The 19434-nt window shown below is 46.0% G+C and overlaps 1 protein-coding gene across 4 annotated transcripts in view; it reads right to left on the bottom strand.

Moving 5' to 3' along the window:
- CCDC93 (CCC complex scaffolding subunit CCDC93) overlaps window positions 1-17661 on the bottom strand; it is a 105880-nt gene extending 88219 nt beyond the window's left edge. For 3 of the 4 annotated variants that reach the window (XM_088828931.1, XM_055398933.2, XM_088828938.1), the window contains exons 1-4: window positions 17464-17660; window positions 12893-13006; window positions 10827-10921; window positions 3175-3286 (exon numbers count right to left, since the gene is read on the bottom strand). In XM_088828931.1, coding sequence (XP_088685057.1) covers window positions 3175-3286; window positions 10827-10921; window positions 12893-13006; window positions 17464-17505 — 363 coding nt within the window. In that variant the 5' untranslated portion in view covers window positions 17506-17660. Of the gene's footprint in view, window positions 1-3174; window positions 3287-10826; window positions 10922-12892; window positions 13007-17463 lie in introns of all 4 variants that reach the window. The other variant, XM_055398932.2, reaches the window with a different exon arrangement.
- Window positions 17662-19434: the final 1773 nt, after the last annotated feature.

The following is a 19434-nucleotide window of genomic DNA, read 5'->3' as shown; positions in this document are numbered from 1 at the left end:
GAAGGTCCACCACCAGGACATGGCACGTCTGGGCTTCACGCAATGTTTCCCAGATCTACATGGGAAGCTGACATGTGCAAGGAGCCACTCTTCATGTCTGCTGACTTACAGCTCCAGGGAACTGAAACATACACCTGCACACACCCACACCCCACAGCCTGTGGAAGGCCCAGGCGCTCTGAGCGTGACAATGCAAATACAAAGACAACCTTCACTTTTCCTCCTGACTCTGCACTCATGCCCGTTATTACTGAAGACCTTTGTGGGGGGGTGCCATGCTCTCTTCAGGAAGCTACAACATCTCAGGGGCAGTTTCTATAGAGGTTGTGCTGCCCCAGAGGGCAGAGCCGCACACAGCACAGGGCTCCTGCTCAGCAACGGCGGGCAACTCAAGTAAAGGACTTGCCAGGAAGCAACTGCCCACAAAAGCAGTGGCCTCAAGTAACTCTAGGAGTACTCTTTTGTTGCTAGAATCCTCCATCTGTTTCTATCAGTCCACTCCGCCCCAACTCCAAACAGTAACCTCAGGCACTGACTAAAATCCACGGGTGCAGGGGCCGAGGATCAGACGACATCTGGGGCTACTCCAGCCCCTCACCCACAACCCAGCATGGACCCTGGACATCTCAGGAGGCTGACTCACTGCTCAACTCAATTTCACTCTGCTTTCCTTCCCACCTGGAGATCCACTTTCTGGCCTTTCACAGTTGTTGCCTTTTCAAATCTGCCTCTGTTAATTAGGTCTACAGTGAGTTATTACCTGGCTGGATCCTGGAGAACACGCTCTAATGAGGAAGCAAAACCCACTGATTCACAGGATTCCCTTAGAGACACCATGGCTCTGTCTCGGAGTCCCAACCTGAAGAGCTGCGGAGGGAGCCTCTAGGATAGCCAAGCTCTGCCCAGGCCCCTAGCCTTCGAGAAAAATATCTACTTTCACAGGGTTCACATGCCTCATGTAGGAGAAAAACACGTGACCTGGAACTAAGTAGCTGGAAGCCATTTCCACTATCCTGCTGCATTCAGAGTCACCATAGCTGTGCTAAACAGCAAAAACTAGGGTGGTGGACCTCCGACCCACACAAGAAACCTGTTCAGCGGGTCCCGGTGACTGGTCCACAATTGTTCTCTCATTGGTGTCCAACAAAACAGGAAACAAAACCAAAGGCATGCGGTGAGTTTTGCTAAATGTATTCAGTTGGAAAGACTGTTCTTTATTCTCAGAATGAGGGTTAAATAGCCTTTCTTTCAAGAAATGATAGAAAAAGCAAAATAACTGTTAAACAATGTCCTTGCCTGCCAAAATACAGGTGGCAACCACAGATCAACCTCCATTTTTGCTTTACAATTTTGTAGCTCCACAAAATTAAGAAGGCTGGTTAACCATTAGCTGAGGCTCTCACAACAAGACAGGAGGAAGCCCTCAGGCATTCCATTCAGAACACAGACCATCAGATCCTCAGGATACCCAAACCAACTATAGAAAATCACCTTCACACTCTTCTCATATGTGGACTATCATTTTGGTCCTCCAAGTTCTAGCACAGGATTGAGTAAAGTCTAGTCACAAGAGATCCAGGTTGAGGCGGAAAAGGCAACAACTTCACAACATGATAGCGTTGGAGGTTTCTGTAAGAATTTCCACAGGGTCCCTACTTCCTATTTTCACGAAAGGATGGGGGTACCATCCTCTAATGAACATACATGTCAAATCCTGAGTTAAAGTACTAGCCTCAAATGTACAAATTTCATCATATTTAATTTGAAGTCTAGTTCAGGGGAAGATTCCCAGTAGCAGTAACTACCACAGAAACAACTACGCAACACTTAGAAAGCACTTACTGAAACAGGCTAGCCCTTCAGCCATGTGCTTTACACATATTAACTTATTCAACTTTGATTCTATCATGTAGGTGCTATTATTATTTTCCACTTAACAGGTAAGAAGTTAAGACATCTGCCCAAGATCAGACAGCTGGAAAGTGGTGGAGTCAAGATTTGAACCCAGAAAGTGTCCAGAGTCCAGGCTCTTAACTGCTACACTATATAACCTTCACAGAATCACTGAACTTCTCTAGCAGGGGCTGTGTGGCTTTCCTCTGGGTGGCTGCACGGTGGTGGAGGGGGAATGTTCAGGGTTAAAGACAAGGAAAAATTCAGAGGAATCTGCCTCTCCACTCACTAGTTCTCTGCCCTTAAGCAAACTGATTATCCACTATGAGTCACTTCAGGCTTCAGCAATATGTAAGACTGCGATTACAACAGATGCTTCAAGGAACTCTATTAGGGCCTGAGGCTAAGTCCTGTCCATATAGCAGGCAACAAAGAGGCCTTTTACTCCTCCTCTCTCTGCGGTACCGGAGGAAAGGCTGAGACACAAAAACCGCACAGAATACAGGGACTTGTACACCATGAGCCACTTCATTACGGGGCCTCAGAAAAAAGCTGGGGTAGAGATAAGTCTCTTGTTAGAAATTCAATCCTCAAATAAGGACTGATGCCTACAAAGTGCCAGATGTTCCATGAGGTGCCAGAGACACAGGACGGAGCAGGAGAGCCCTGATACCTGCCCATGAGAAACAGAGATAAATAACCAGACACTTTGATGCACATGGTCACAAATATGGTAAGGAAAGCCCCTGTGAAGGTAGGGATACGCTGTATAAGAGAATATAGCAAAAGAACCTACTCTAGATCTGGGGGTCGGGGAGCTTTCTTGAGGGGACCTGGAACTGAGAGCTGAAGGATGAAGGAAAGGAGAGAAGGGAAGAGCTTCCTAGGCTGAGAGAAAGACCCCGTGACAGGAAAGAAGTATAGTATGTGGGAGGAAACTGGAAAGAAAGCCAGGGGGGCTAGAATGTAAAGAACAAAGAAAAAAGAATAAATTGAGGCTGGAGAGACAGAAGGGAACCAGAGTAGGGGGCCTCCCAGAAGGGCAATGAAAAGCTACTTGTGAGAAACATTCAAAGATAGAACAGGTGGCTGAGTGGAATGAAGGTAGACTGAATACTGGCAACTTCTGAGGATAACATTAGGAGTGCAGTAATGTTCTGTGGCCACCAAATCCATGCCACACCCATCAGATCCAGGATCTAGGCCAGAGAGCCTGAGAGCCAGACCCGTTAACAGGAATGCCAATGTTCAGAGGACAAGAAACCCCTCAGACACTCTCACCTGGACAACAGGAAATATGTGAATAAAATCCATCCCCTGGATCTGGTGGGGCTCCAGCTGGTGTGGACATTTCATTCTTGGCAGGACGGAGACGATTTTTTCTGATAGAGCTCTGCTCAGAGAAAAACAACAAGCCAAGAGTGAGTACACACTAAGTGACTCTTAAGATAACTCTACCACCTGAGCCGCATTCCAGAGGGATCCAGGGCTTCTCAATACCAGACCAGGACCACATTTCTCCTGGCTGACAGCAAAGTGAGAAAAATAAGCACAATTTAGACCTGTGTGTATGTAAGGCAACATAAGGAAAACTGCATTCACCCTTAATTCCCAGATCATGTTCATCCTACTTTTTATAAGAAAATATTGCATTTCTTCATGAAGTTATGGTGGTGTTTGAGGTAGTAGTTATTTTTTTAAAACATCCTTGCTGCTGCTGCTGCTAAGTCACTTCAGTCGTGTCCAACTCTGTGCGACCCCATAGACGGCAGCCCACCAGGCTCCCCCATCCCTGGGATTCTCCAGGCAAGAACACTGGAGCGGGTTGCCATTTCCTTCTCCAATGCGTGAAAGTGAAAAGCGAAAGTGAAGTCGCTCAGTCGTGTCCGACTCGTAGCGACCCCATGGACTGCAGCCTACCAGGCTCCTCCATCCACGGGATTTTCTAGGCAAGAGTACTTATGTGGTAAAATTAAAAGTTATTAGTGCTGCATGTTCTACATTTCACTTTGTTGTCTTTCTTTTTCCAAAAGTCTGGAAACCACTAGGTCTTAAACATTTTAAAAAAATGTTCTAAATATCATTCGTGTGTGCTTAATTGCTCAGTTGTGTCTGACTCTTTCGTGACCCCACAGACTGTAGCCCACAAGGTTCCTCTGTCCATGGGATCCTCCAGACAAGAATACTGGAGTGAATGGGTTGCCATTCACTTCTCCAAGGGATCTTCCCAACCCAGGGGTTGAACTTGGGTTTCCTGCATTGCAGGCGGATTCTTTACTGTCTGAGCCACTAGGAAAGTTGAAAAATCATCCGGGCAACAAATTAATTACCAGACTTTGTGCCAGGTGCCCAGAATATTAAGACAAAACATGAGATCTCAGGCTTGTGGGGGAAAAAATTTGAAGTTTCTACTCTGTTAAGAAATATTTTTGAAATAAACAATAGCCTTTAATTTTGATACTCTAAAATTAATCCTAGATTTGGAGGAACCACTCCTTTTCCAGAGAAGAGGAGTTTTCAGTTTCTCACAAGGGACATGATCTCTCTCCTCCACCTTGCTTGGTCCTCCCCTGAAGTGGCTAGAGGAGAGCAGGAAGCAGGCTCTCTGAAGCCCAGAGCATATCTGACCTTATTCAGGAGATGAGCACCCACCCCCACTGGATGCCCAGCTGAGCCCTGGCCTGGGTGGGACAGTTTTATGGCAGAAGGGAAAGAAGGACTTGTGTGCAAGTTCATTTCACCACAGATTAAATCTGTGATCAGCTGCTATTTGATCTCTGATTATCTAGTTTCTATTTCTTATATCTTAGTCGGATCAGATACAAGAGGAGAGAGAACAGAGGTTTTCAGTGGGCTTGCTAACCCACAAAGCCATGGTATATAGCCTAGGAACTCTGAGAAATAGTCCAAGCTGTGGCCTTATGGGGCCATATGGAGAAATGGGGGCTCCTGGCTCAGCCTGCATGGACAGTTTAGGTTATATCCTCATCTAAGACATTAAAAAATTTCAACCAGAGTTGCCTCATCTACAAGTATCAGACTACTTTCTAACAGATAAAGGCCATGGTTACAAGGTCAGCAGGTTTTTACTAGAGGCTTCAATTACAGCAAGTTTTGGGTCTATCTACCGAAAAGGTATGTCTTGTACAAAGAAATCTTGTACACTTTTGTCTTTCTGCAGTTCCACAATCCTTTCCAGGAGACAGACACCCATAAGACCAACACCTAACTCAGGCCCAGATAAGAGAAAATATCTAACTTAAATTTCCCTTAGCACGTTGCATGCCCTCGCTCTTGGTAGGAACTAAGTAACCTTGGAACAGAAGCCAAATGGTTCCCAGAGAAGGCTCCCCAGAGAACACACTACACAACCATGTTTATATCTACAGTACCTTCACCAGGCGGGACCAACTTTAAAACTGCTGAATGCAGTCATAATCATAACATCAAGTCCAGTATGTTAAGAGAAAAACATGTTAAGAGAAGTCTGCTCCCTTACTGCACACACTCACAGAAGGCAGGACTACCCACCTTCCAGGAGGGGAGGATGCGGGAGGACATGTTCACTGCAAACAGAAGCGGGGTGTATGCATCCAAAAGGTCTGAGGCGTGGAAGCAAAGTGTCATCTGACTCCCAGAGGCCCTGTGGGCCCTCCTTTCTGAGTAGCCTATCCTCAGGACACAAGTATCTTCTCTGTCCCAGTAGGGAAGCCAGAGGTTTCCCAGCTCCTCCTGGGGTCCAAATGGGACAGTTTGGTAGAAAAGACTGATACACTCATTTGGCAACATTATCTAAAGCTCTCTCTCTGATAAGTTTTACTTTTTAATTTAATGTCCATAAGACTCCCATGACTTGTTCCTTAATTTCTTTGAAATCTGTGAGGGGAAGAAATGGGTGCTTAATTGGCTCTGCTCCCCAGATTCCAAGCTTAGCAAGTGAAGATGGTGACACTCTGGCTTCCAGTCCTTGCTTGGGCAGGTCTAAGAATTCGCTCACACCGGGACCACCTAGCCAAGTCACATTTTGGTTTGGCAGGAGGTGAGCTCCCTCTAGTGGCTACAGATTTGTGGCTCTACGAAGGGAGGGTTACTGATAGTCCATAACCATTCAGAAGCTTAAAAATCAGAGGCTGGGACACCATCCAGCCAACCCTCCAGCTTCAGGCAAGGTTCTCCCTGGCCACTCCTCAGAGACGGCCCACTCTCCCAGTTCATAAAGGCCCTGAGGGAAGGATGCCCAGGGTCATTTTGCGGTTTACAACCCTGTTAAACCTGCCTCCCAGAAATGATTACCAAGTGTGCAGCGTCAGCAGCATGCAGAAGAAGCTGAAGGCATCATTACTGCAAAGGGGTGGAGATGTGGGAGAAAACAGGCCGGCCTGGGGGCAAAAGTCAGGAAGACTTCCTGCAGAAACCTACCAGTCTCCATTTGGCTTTTCCCTGGAGCTCAGAGTAGATCCTCTGACTTTCTGAAAATCAGGGAAAATAACAATTGCAGAGGTCACCGGACAGGTTTCCCAGTCTATGCTTTTAACACACCCACTTTTCATTACTGGAGATAAGTTTGGTTCCTTTAGTTTTCTAAGTGTTCAGTGCACTGTTTCCGTCTCCACTGTAAAGTTTGAAAGAGAGTGAGTTAAACGAGGGTCTAACTTCCAAGCTCCATCACCCACTCTGGTACTCTTGGCAAGCCACCTGGTCCTTCTGGTCCAACCCCACCATCATAAAATGTGGGATAATCCCTGTTCTGCCTACTCAAGGGGTGCTATGAAGGTTAAATAATAAAGTGCAAGTGCTCTGTACGCAGGTGCCTAATAAATGTGTGTTGATGTGCGTTGTAGAAATGAACTTGGTTATAAGCCTAAAATCTTATTCATGGACCTTGGAACATAGCACTCTGTGGTGATGGATTTTAGGACAAACTGGGGATGCAGAGGGGAAGCTCAGGGAACCCACATGAAAGAAGGATCAAGAAGAAGGATGGGGCCCATCTGTGCCCCAATGGAGCACAAATGGAAGATAAGCATGCCCTATGAGGCAAGTGTGTACTTTAGAGATGGTGCTGCCCCCCCGCATCAGTTGGGATGCACAGAGGCACTGCAAGCACACAGCAGTATTAGTCTGAGTTGTACCAAACCAGAAACTTCGTGGGAGGTCCCCAAACAGAGACTCAATGGACATCAGTTTGAGCAAACTCCAGGAGGTGGTGATGAACAGGGAGGTCTGGCATGCTGCAGTCCATGGGGTCACAAAGAGTCAGACATGACTGAGCAACTGAACTGAACCAAACCTGAAACTTCGTGGGAGGACCCCAAACACAGAACACATCCCAAAACCAAACAGAAAAGATTTTGGATAATTCAGTGCCCTGAGGCTATGACATTTCTCCTACAGATAATAAAGACTCAACTGCCTGATGAATCTGCTAGGAGTCTGCTGGGTCTTTACGAGTAAACCCTGTCCCCAGTTTTGCTTTCACATCAAGTACTTACCAGGAAAAACAATACACCCTCAACTCCTTAACCAAACCCTGTGGGGGCAGATGTGCTTCAGAACTCACAATTCTTCAGATGTTGCAGATTAGTAGATTAAGGGGTATATACTGGAGTTGGTGATGGACAGGGAGGCCTGGCGTGCTGTGCTTCATGGGGTCGCGGAGAGTCGGACACGACTGAGCGACTGAACTGAACTGAACTATGTATTATGTTAAGATCCACTGAAATCCACAGCAGCATCCTATCATCAAAGAAATGATTACTTCTGTAGCAAAACTTATGAATATTCACATAAGTGGGATCAATAAAGACCATAAATAACCTTAAGTCATTTGGGTCATGTTTTGCTTCCAATTAAAATTTTACATTCACACTTCAAAGAAAAAGAAAAAAAAAACAACATTTTCACTGTTTTTTAGATTTCAGAAATACAGATTGAGAATCCTAGCCCAAAAAGAATGCAAAACAAAGAAATCCAAGAACATCAGAGGTGCCACAGGTGTAAGAGGCAACCAGTTCAAATTGGAACAAAAAGAGGCTTCAACCAAGAGTGTACTTGAGAAGGCAGAGAATTCATGTTAGTCAACAGACTGATTAAGAAGCTGGCTAATCTCAGCTACAGGTAAAAGTACATGCTTCTTTGTCAACAAGAAAAAAAGGCAATCAGAAACACAAGGGGGGAAAAAAGCTTTGTAAACATGAAGCAAAATGCAGTGTGCTTGATTCTCAAAGACTTGCAGAGACCACCTCCACTTGCTTGGGCCAAATACTTCACAGTCATCCTCCACGCTCCTCTTACGCACACTCTAAATCAAATATGCCATGAGATCCTGTTGGTTCTACCTTTCAGATCCAGAATGCCAACACTACTGGCCCACTGTCCAGGAGAGGATTACTGTAACACGCTCAAGAATCTCCCTGATTGCACCTTCACGCCTCTAATTCAGTATTCAGATGAGGGGTCCTTCTTAAACACAGAACATACTGTGTTCTTCCCTTGCTCAACGTGCCCCCCCGACCAATGGATTTCCCACCTGATGCAGAGTAAACCCCAAGTCCTTAACCTGATGTACAAAGAGCTACCTGATCTGTCCCATGACCTCTCTGCACTTCTATCTGCTGCTGCCCCCTCCCCATGGCCCCACCCCCCACCACACTACACTCTGGGCAAGCTTCTGCATTGGCCTTCACACTGGCAGTTCCCTCTGCCTGGAACCCTCATCCCTCAAGTCTTAACTATAGTATTACTTTCTCAGTGAAGCCTGCTGCTGCTAAGTCACTTCAGTCGTGTCGAACTCTGTGCGACCCCACGGACGGCAGCCCACCAGGATCCCCCATCCCTGGGATTCCCCAGGCAAGAACACTGGAGTGGGTTGCCAGTTCCTTCTCCAATGCATGAAAGTGAAAAGTGAAAGTGAAGTCGCTCAGTCGTATCTGACTGTTCGCGACCCCATGGACTGCAGCCTACCAGGCTTCTCCATCCTTGGGATTTTCCAGGCAAGAGTACTAGAGTGGGGTGCCATTTCCTTCTCCGCAGTGAAGCAGACACCAACTTAAACCACAACTGCCTGCCACAGTACGTCTCTCCTCACATCATTTCCTGGGTTTAGTTTTTTTTCATAGCACATATATCTACACATATTGTACTTATTTCTTAGATTAGTTTTTTTGTCTCCTCCAATAGACTCTAAGCTCCATAAGGGTAGCGCGTTTTTTCATTAATGCATCCAGAACATTATCAATGTAAGGGTTCAATAAATATTTGCTGAGTCAATGAATAAATGAAAAATGATTGCTTTTGACTGTAATACTTCGAATATTCTCTTTTAAACAGCACCATTATGGTCCAGAAAATTACCATTCTTTTTCTGACCCCATCACAAGTCTTAGTTCTTATTACAAATACTGTTTACAGATTTACTTTTAGAATTTACCTGTAGATAAAGCGTGGACAACTTAACTGCTACTATAGAACACTATAAACAGGAGAAACTACTTTATATTGATGGGTTAAGAAACAGAAGCTTAAGTAGAGCAAAATTATGCAAGCGATCATAGAAAAGATAGATAATAATTAAGAGTGGAAGTTGGAAGACAAAGGGGATGTAGTAAGTGGCACAGGTGAGCCAACTTCCTCCTCTCATTGGACTTGAATGAAACAGTGTATACAAAGGTGGAGGCATATTAGTGACCACAATGAAGAATCTAAAACCTAGACAGTCAAAGATGACTCTTTCCAGGGAATAAAACTAGGGTGTAAAATGGAAAAGGGGAGAGACATCAGCTGCATGCTTTGCTCCCTTTGGTAGTATCTGAATGTTTCTTGTACCTTCATGTATGTAACACCTTAATAAAAATCAACAAAAGAACAAGAATATACTCCCCTGCTGGGTTGAACTGGATCATCGGGAGTAGAGCCACACACCTGCACTCCATTGCAACCCTCTGAGTAAACTTTTCTCTGTGGGTGGCTGGACATGATGCCATAGCGCCGCACACACAGGTGTCAGGATGCAGCGCCCACTGTTCGTGGCCGGGCACTGACGACAGTATTACTGTGTCACACAGCATGAAGTCTTTAACGAGGAGCCAAGAATGCCTTTTGGTCTTAGTGTTAAGGATTTTGGTGATTCCCAGGGATTTGCTTTTCTTCTACTATATGGAAAGTATAAATTGGATAATTTTTCTTCTTTTCATGTTTTTTTCTTCTTTTCAGCCAAATCTGTGTCCCATCCTTAGGAAAACAGGGCCTTCTGGCTCCTCATAGTTGTGGTCTTTACCTTCGACTCTGCCTTTCCTTCCCTTTTTTACCCTTTTTGTTTTGCTTCACTTTTCCACTATTACTGCTCCCCCATGCATGCTCATAAACCATCTTTAATCCATTTAGGGGAGGACAAGGCTTCAGAAAAATGAGTAAGTAAATCACAGAATTCTATAGATCTGAGATCACAAACTCTCTTTCTATACATAAAGGAAGGCTTGCCCAAGGTCACACAGTTGCCCACTGGCAGGGCTGGGCAGAACTGGGATCCCAGTGATCTCATGAAATCACCAAGTCTCTGATGAGCTACAGTAGATCAGCCAGGGCATCCTTCCAGGATGCCTTTGGTAAGGACACAGGCAAAGTGAGGCTCTACCTTATGCAGAGGCAACAGGGCGGGAATTCCCCTCTCTTCAACTATCCAACTTCCATCCAAATTCAATGCCTTTGGAAGGAGATACTCAAGTGATCAACAGAAATTTTGATCAACAAAAAACACCAGAAATAGCCTATTAACATTATAATATTAGATGACTCTCATGTGTTAGCTGTGTGACCTTGGCTTCTTTTAGTCCATGAGTGAAGCATCTGACACAACCTTTGGCACACAGCAAATGCTCAAGATTTATCTCCTTTCTCACTGTTCAGGCTCATCCATGGAAAGCCCAATAACTTACATTTTCTGACCTATTGTAGAGTTCTCCTGAAAGAGTAAATCAACATCCACGTCAAAGTTGCAAGTGGTGATGCACCAGGTCATTCCTCCCACCACCTGCAAGACATAAAAAAATACCTATTTTCTCTTCCTAGTTTGGGAAGAAAGGAAGAAGTGCAAGGCAGATAAAATAGAAACAGTTTTTATATACAAAATTGTGTATCCTCAGAGACAGACAATATGTGTCCTGGCTCCATCCACTGCAACTCATCTAAACAGCTGCTGCTAAATCTCTTCAGTCATGTCCGACTCTGTGCAACCCCATAGACGGCAGCCCACCAGGCTCCCCCGTCCCTCGGATTCTCCAGGCAAGAATACTGAAGTGGGCTGCCATTTCCTTCTGCAAAGCACGAAAGTGAAAAGTGAAAGTGAAGTTGCTCAGTCGTGTTCGACTTTTAGCAACCCCATGGACTGCAGCCTACCAGGCTCCTCTGTCCGTGGGATTTTTCCAGGCCAGAGTACTGGAGTGGGTTGCCATTGCCTTCTCCCATCTAAACAGCACTGCTGAATAAAGCTTTCTGCCAGGACAGGAACAGTCTGGATCCACACTGTTTAGTATGGTGCTGCCAGCCACACATGGTTACTGAGCATTTGAAACATGTGGCTAGTGGACTGAGAAGCTACCTTCTAAGACTAAATTGATGTATGATGCATAGATTCTCTTTATACCAATGGGGACGGACATTAACTCTCAGCTGAGAGAAGCCTTAATCCAGTTACAGTCAAGTGCAAGACGGCAAAGGAATTACGAGTTTTATGGACCAGATATGTGGGTAGCAGGCGGGACATTCTGTGGCTTGTTACTTAATTTCCATACATCCCATTTTTTCTTCTACCTAAAGGAGACGAGAATCTGTACTCTATTTTGTCATGGGACTTCTCTGAGATGCAAATGAGACCAAGGCTAAAAATCCATTTGAAACAAAACCTTTATAGACACAGCTTGATCTTAGAAAAGATCAACAATGAATCTTATCCCTGGCTATACTGTAGACTCATGTGAGATGCCTAATAAAATACAGATTCCAGTCCCCAGCCCACACCTAACAAACCAGAATTTCACAGGCTGAGACCTACACATCTGTATTACAAAAGAACCTGTTACATGCAGACAGGGCTTTGGCCCACTGGGGAACTCAATGCTTCCTTCTACCAGGAAGTTTGCCTGGCATGTCCTGGTTGATCTGGATGCTTCACTTCTGTGTACAGTTCACTGTGGCATTTAATGAATTGTGCCATTTATTCTACATGCGCTGGTTTACTGTCTCTCTTCCCTACTCTTCAGAAGTCAGGCTCTTTGAGTACAAGGTCTTTGTTCTTCTCCTTGTGGTCTCAACCCTACTACGATTCCTTATGTGTAAGAACTATTCAAGGTTCTGTTGAATTAAATGACTTCATCCAATAGCGACTTCTTCCTTCTCCAAACCTAGCATTCAGAGCCCAGAGAATACCTGGCAACTATCTGTGAGCATCCCAACTTGGGATGAAAGTGAAAGTTAAAGTTGCTCAGTTGTGCCCAACTCTTGGTGACCCCATGGAGTATACAGTCCATGGAATTCTCCAGGTCAGAATACTGGAGTGGGTAGCCATTCCCTTCTCCAGGGGATATTCCCAAGCCAGGGATTGCCCAGGTCTCTCGCACTGTAGGCAGATTCTTTATCAACTTGGGATAGCTCCCTATTAACTCAAATTATTTTATCTTACAAGCTTTTTTTTCCCACTCAAACTTTAAGCTCCTTGAAAAGAGAAACTATTTTTCTTATTTGTATTTCTCAACCTTCGTGCACACAAGGACTTGAAGGTATATTTTACTGATACATGATTATTTCCTTTTAATAGGAAACAAACACTTCCATAATGAATCTGAATCCTGGAGAAATGCAACATGGATACAGAGAAAGAAAAATACAGTCTCTTCTTCCTTTCCACGGTAAACCATGCCGTCCTAACAAAAAATACCCTACTGCCACGGTAAACCATGACATCCTGACAAAGACTAGCCTAATGGTTAGAAAGATTTCCTCTTACCTTGTCAAAAGGTGATAAGCCTTTAATTCTTGCCCTGAAATACCCAGCTGCAACCAAGAGCTCCAGAATTTCAGTCAACTTGACGTTCTGCTCTTCATCTTCTCTTGTTTCTACCTAAAATGAAAGCAAAAGGCTGGTCAAAGCCACCCTGAATAAAGGAACCAGGTATATTCCCTGATACCACGGCCTCACTGCCAGGGAGCATATGATATTGGCAATTATCACTGTGCTCATGCAGTAGCGTGGGGACACAGTGCTGCCAGAGTCACACAGAACAAGGTCCCTGCTCAACAAGCTGTTAATCGTCATAGATGGGGGAGAAGACATGCACCGGTGTATGGACTTCAGCAGGTGCTGAAGGAATCCAGGGAAAGGAAGACTTCAGCACATTTACCACCCTGTTCCCTAACATGTGACTTATACAGCAGCTTCTCAACTGGATGATAAACTCCTTTCAGGTGGAACAGGTGGTTTGTTTTGTTTGAACTTTACACTCATCTTGGTTCTAGAAGTTACTGACAAGAGGGGCAAGAACAAAGAATTCAATCATGTGGCCCCCTCTGCACTTTGATCTCTACAGCAAATACAAGGAAGGCTTTCAACACAGACATATTACAGGGTGATTACTACCATGTAACAGGGCTGCCTTAAAAATAATATTTACTTGATATACTTAAATAGGGATTTGATTGAAACATTCTTTATTTATATCCTACCTTCACTCCAGGCTGTTAACTCCAAGTTCAATACATCTAAATAGACTAGTACTTTTGCCTCCATACACTTTACTGAACTGTGCCTTTCCTGTCTTCCATTATTGCAGAAAATAAACAATTGCCTCTCTAAAGAAAACAGTCAAGATACCCTGGTTCATAGCCTCATATCCACCTTGACTATTCCCTTAGCCAACGATGCCTGCTAAATCTTCCCTAATTATGCAACTCACATTTATCCTATCTTCCATTTGCATGTCATGCCAGGATAATGGTAACTGCCTCTCAATCTTTCTTCCCTAATAGTCTATCCTGCTCATTCCTTCCTAAATCACAGCTTTCTCATCACCCCTCTTTAGTTTAGCACCCAGACCTCATCATTAAGGCATCACTCATTGTCTACCAGATAAGTTCCAAATGTCTTGGTTTTGCTTTCAGATCTTGGGTTGCAACCTCTCTTTTCAGCTCCATCCTTTCAGTTCAGTTCAGTTCAGTCGCTCAGTCGTGTCCGACTCTTTGTGACCCCATGAATCACAGTACGCCAGGCCTCCCTGTCCATCACCAACTCCCAGAGTTCACTCAAACCCACCTCCATCGAGTTGGTGATGCCATCCAGCCATCTCATTCTCTGTCGTCCCCTTCTCCTCCCGCCCCCAATCCCTCCCAGCATCAGACTCTTTTCCAGTGAGTCAACTCGTCACATGAGGTGGCCAAAGTATTGGAGTTTCAGCTTTAGCATCAGTCCTTCCAATGAACACCCAGGATTGATCTCCTTTAGAATGGGCTGGTTGGATCTCCTTGCAGTCCAAGGGACTCTCAAGAGTCTTCTCCAGCCTTTACCTCCCACCAAAACAATCCAGACACAGCTGCGGCCAACCTAAACAAGCCCTGCTCATTCTCATTCCTTCACCGCTCTCCTGATGTTCTCCAACCACCCAGACACCACCTTCAAACTCCAGCTCCCATTCAATGTCATCTCTGCAGCTTAAAATGGTCATTCCTTTGCATTTCTATTTTATTTATAGTCTGTCATTCATACAATTACTAACCTCTTCTGAGCGGCATGCCTGTCTTTCCAAATAGACTATTAGCTGGTTGGGTTGGGGGTGGCACATATTCCATCTATTAGCCACCCATGTTTATCTCTCTGTTCTGAACAGCATTAGGCTCCAAAGACACACTTATTAAATATGGAATGACATGCTTAACCATCAATCACATAAGCTTCACGACCTAAGCCAGTCATGTATTAACAACATGTTTTCATAGTCATGACACTGATAATGGAAAGTCAAGTTTATTTTAAAATACAAATTTTCAGGAGAAAGAGCACACATGTTAACACATAGTTGAACATGGAATTATTAAAGAGACTGTTTATCTCCTGCAACAGGCGGTGATGAAGGGGAAAGCCTTGCGACACTGCTCATTTCACTTCCCTCTCAAATGACACTGGTCCAGGTTAGCAAAGATTCTGAAGGTGAGCATTCACTAATTCCCAGCAGACATGCAAAAATAAATATTAATTATTCACACCTTCTCTTCCTTGCAAAAGGTCTGTGATGGTTGAGAACCATCTACAAGTCGAGAGATTCAAATAAGAGAAAATAAAGAACAGTTATGGTTCACAAAAATAGAATAGAAAAGGAAAATGAGATAATATAAGTATTTTCTTAAAACTCCTGGGATGTAAAAAAGGAATCCTTCATTTGTTCAATCACGTATCATGAAGACACTTCCAAGAATAGGACAATACATCAGGACAACCCAGGAGGGTCCTCCCTGCCACACCTTGTACCTAATGGGCACCCACTGCCCACATCTTGGAGCGTGCATGGCCCACACTTCCCATCCACCCACTCCCAGAATGGAGAAGTGTACTTCTGCAATGAACCTTGTGAAGTAATTTTCTTGCACAAGACAATGAATGGTGAATGTTAATAAGACACCAAATCCACTTCATAGGTTAACATTAAAACAAAATGCAAAAGGGTCACTAGCTAATATGCAGTGAATGAAAGAATACTCCAGCTTGAAGCCATAAAACATCACCAGGCTGGGTTACACATCCAACTCTTAAAACTAAAATTCTAATAAAAAGGAATGCTGTAAGCTCTTAAACTAGGAACACCGAACTGTCAGTTGTCTTAGACCATAGTTCATGTAAGCTGAAAGGCAGGGCCACGTCTAGCTATCTCTTTCCTTCACATACATAAACGTTTTAACATAATTAAATCTAATGAAATAACCAGACTAGTGACAGCTTAATGACACATACTATTCATATTCATACATACTAGTCTTTGAACTAAGTGATTCCTGTTTGCCTGGAACTTGGAAAAGCGACAAATTAGACCCAGTCTCCTGACAGTGAAGAGTTAAACAAAGGACAAAGGAGGTGCAAGTTGTTTTTTTTTTTCTAGAAAGACCCTACTGGTGGTACACTGAGGCAAAGAATTGAAGGGGTTTAAGTTAGAACCTGGGAGATCAGACAGAGTCCACAGCAAAGTGCCAGGCAAAAAACCTGACGAGCGCCTAGAATTTAAAAAGGCAAAAAAGAAATATCAAATCAAATCACAGAACAGATTCTAGTCTTCACAAACCCTGGTCCATCAAAGCAACTCGCATGTCAAGTGTTACCTAACAGAAGGGTTCTGACATTACACTTGCTAGGTTTTCTGAAAATGATGAAATGGATATGCATTCTGGGAGCAAACAATGACAGATTAAGTCTGTTCTGCAATCACTGCATCTCCAGCTTTTATGCACAGAACAATGATCCCTCAATAAACGGTACTAGTGAGATTTAAGAACTAAGGATTTGGGGAGGGAGGCAAAGAAGCAAGACTGGCCCCAGGCAGTTAAGTGTGAAGGGACCACTCACCATGTCAAGGAATCAGTCCCTTTGACAAATACCTGCTTCGGAACCTTAGGAAGGGGACAGAGGCGCAGCATGGACTCCATTTCTTTCAAGAATCTAGTAAACTAGACTAGTTTTTGAGTAAATCAACTGGAAGAGAGCACAGATGCAAACCGTCTAGCTAAGTGATATTTTCAGCCAAAAGGAAATGCACTTTCCCTCTTCTCCCAGATAATGTGTGTATAAATCCAGAAACCGCTGATCACCCTGTCCCTCGGGATCGACTGAGTACTTAATAACAAACACCTCTGGAAGGAGAGGCGCCAGCTCTACCTTCTGGAGAAGCAGCGACGTTTCCGCCCGGCCACTCCGCACGGACGGAGAGCGCGTCTCCACCGCGGACCCCGCGCTGCGCTGACCCGGCCGGACACGACCTGGCGCGCGCCCGGCTCCCAAACTTCCTCCAGCCAGCCTGGCCCGGCGTGGGGACAAACGCAGGGAGGCAATCCCCCCCGACACCATGGCGGCGGGTGCCGGCCGCCAGGACCCCGTGGGCCCGGGGAGGCGGCGACAAGGTCACCGCCCTTCGCACAACCAGAGCCCGGACCGTCCCAGCGCGCGTCTCGTGACTACTGGGCGCAGGAGACTCGGTCCTCGGGGTGAGCCGTGCGGCGCCGGGGGTCGGGGGGAGACTGCCGGAGGGAGCCAGAGAGGTGGGACCCCGGGCCCCGGGGCAGCGTCGGGGCAGGTATTGGCCAGGGAAGGCTCCCTCCGTCCCCGGAGACCCGGCACCGTTTGAAGCTGGTCTCCGCCCATGTCCGCACTGGGGAACTAGCTCGGCCCCCAGCGGACGGGCCGGTGCTTGGGGAAGCGGCCGAACCTGAGAGAGGAGGCGGGGAGCCCTAAACGCGGCCGGGTCTCCCCGTGCCTGCGACCCCTCAGGCTCGGCCCTCGCTCGGAAACCCGGACGTGTCAGGGAGGGAGGAGGGGGTCCTTACCTCCGGGAGACCCTGGCCTTCCGGCCCCTTTGACAACCCCATGATCCCGTCCGACCGCCCTGCGGCGGCTGCGAAGCCCGCGGCGCGTCCGGAGGAAGCTGTCCCCGGCCCCGAAGCTGCTACCGGGGTGGAGTGCAGAGCGGAAACTTCCTCCGCCGCCTCCGCCGCCGCCGCGGGGAGCCCGGAGCGCCGCGGCTCGGCGGAGCATGCGCGCTGGGGAGGCAGCGCTGCGCGACTGCGCCTGCGCAAGGGCAGCCCCGGGCGAGGCCCGGACCCTAGGCGGCTAGGAGGTGCTGTCCCGGCCGCACGTAGCCCTGCGCCGGGGATCTGCGTGTTCCTGCGAGGTGCTTTATAAAAGGATTATTCCTCAATCTTGGGGAAGGTTTGCATCCTGCCTCCTCTCTCTGCTTCTCACGGGCATCGGATGCCCCAAGTGGGTTTGGTCCTCTCCGCGAGCCGGACTTCGGAAGCCCGATTGCTCCCGGATCAAGGCTTGAGCAATGATCAACTTGGCGATTCAGACCCGGGCTGGTTCTAGTTCAGAATTGGGGTGTTCCCTGAGTTACACGCACTTGGGCAAACTTCTTGATATACGGACCAGGGAACCGAGTCCCCAAAAAAGGATTGTTAGGCTCGCTGCCTTCCCTCCAGCCAGTGAGTGCATCGTGTTCACTCACCCTAACCACCCTCCGTTTCATGTTCTTCGTGAGAGGAAAGTCATCTCATGTGGATGCAACTCCTGTAATGATGTCGTTTTAGTTACACCATTTACCTGAAGCACACCTTGTCTGTCCCAGAGAATGGCATTTCTATAAAGGAGTTATGTAATAAGCCTTGGGCACCAGCTCTATAATTAATTTTTTCTTCTTTAAGCGATGAAGAAAGAGGTGACGTGTGAAAACTTTTCCTGTTGAAAAGTTTCCTCTGTGAGTGTGTTGGGTCGGAGGGGCCGAATGAGGAGTGTGAGGTTGTGAGTCCCTTGAACTCAAAGAGGTTGTGTGTGTGCATGTTCCTCTCTGCATCCCTAGCGTCTTAAAAAGCAGGTACTAAGTTAATGTTTGCCTTGAAGAAATTCTCAGCGCCTTTTGCACTCCTGGGCGTTTTCTTGTCAGAGGAGAGATTTCTCTGGAACCAGAGTATACAAGAGCTTGGAAGCATCGTATGAACGGCCATTTCCTTTTAAAATATACTTAGAAAATATTGCTAACGATATTTAGCAGTAAGTTGAGAAATTTGAATATGCAAATTATGGTGTTATGAGACCAGTTTTGCCTCTGTTGTGTGGCAGTTTTCTCTTATCCACTGAGAAGCCAGCGAAACAATGTCTAAGGTGCCCACTTTCATAACTTCTTCAGTTCAGTTGCTCAGTCATGTCCGACTCCTTGCGACCCCATGGACTGCAGCACGCCAGGCCTCCCTGCCCATCACCAACTCCCGGAGTTTACCCAAACTGGTGTCCATTGAGTCGGTGATGCCATCCAACCATCTCATCCTCTATCGTCCCCTTCTCCGCCTACCTTCAATCTTTTCCAGCATTGGGGTGTTTTCCAATGAGCCAGTTCTTTGCATTAGGTGGCCAAAAGATTGGAGTTTCAGCTTCAGCATCAGTCCTTCCAGTGAATACATGGGACTGATCTTTAGGATGTGCTGGTTGGATCTCCTTACAGTCCAAGAGACTCCCAAGAGTCTTCTCCAACACCACAGTTCAAAAGCATCAATTCTTTGGCACTCAGCTTTCTTTATAGTGCAACTCTCACATGCATACATGACTACTGGAAAAACCATAGCTTTGAATAGACGGACCTTTGTTGGCAAAGTAATGTCTCTGCTTTTTAATATGCTGTCTAGGTTGGTCATAACTTATCTTCCAAGGAGCAAGTGTCTTTTCATTTCATGGCTGCAGTCACCATCTGCAGTGATTTGGGAGTCCCCCAAAATAAAGTCTGTCACTGTTTCCACTGTTTCCCCATC

The sequence above is a fragment of the Moschus berezovskii genome, chromosome 2 (assembly GCF_049115385.1).
Source record: "Moschus berezovskii isolate FMDL1 chromosome 2, NW_MosBer_1.0, whole genome shotgun sequence".
Lineage (NCBI taxonomy): Eukaryota > Metazoa > Chordata > Mammalia > Artiodactyla > Moschidae > Moschus > Moschus berezovskii.
This window is presented reverse-complemented; position numbering and strand designations above follow the sequence as displayed.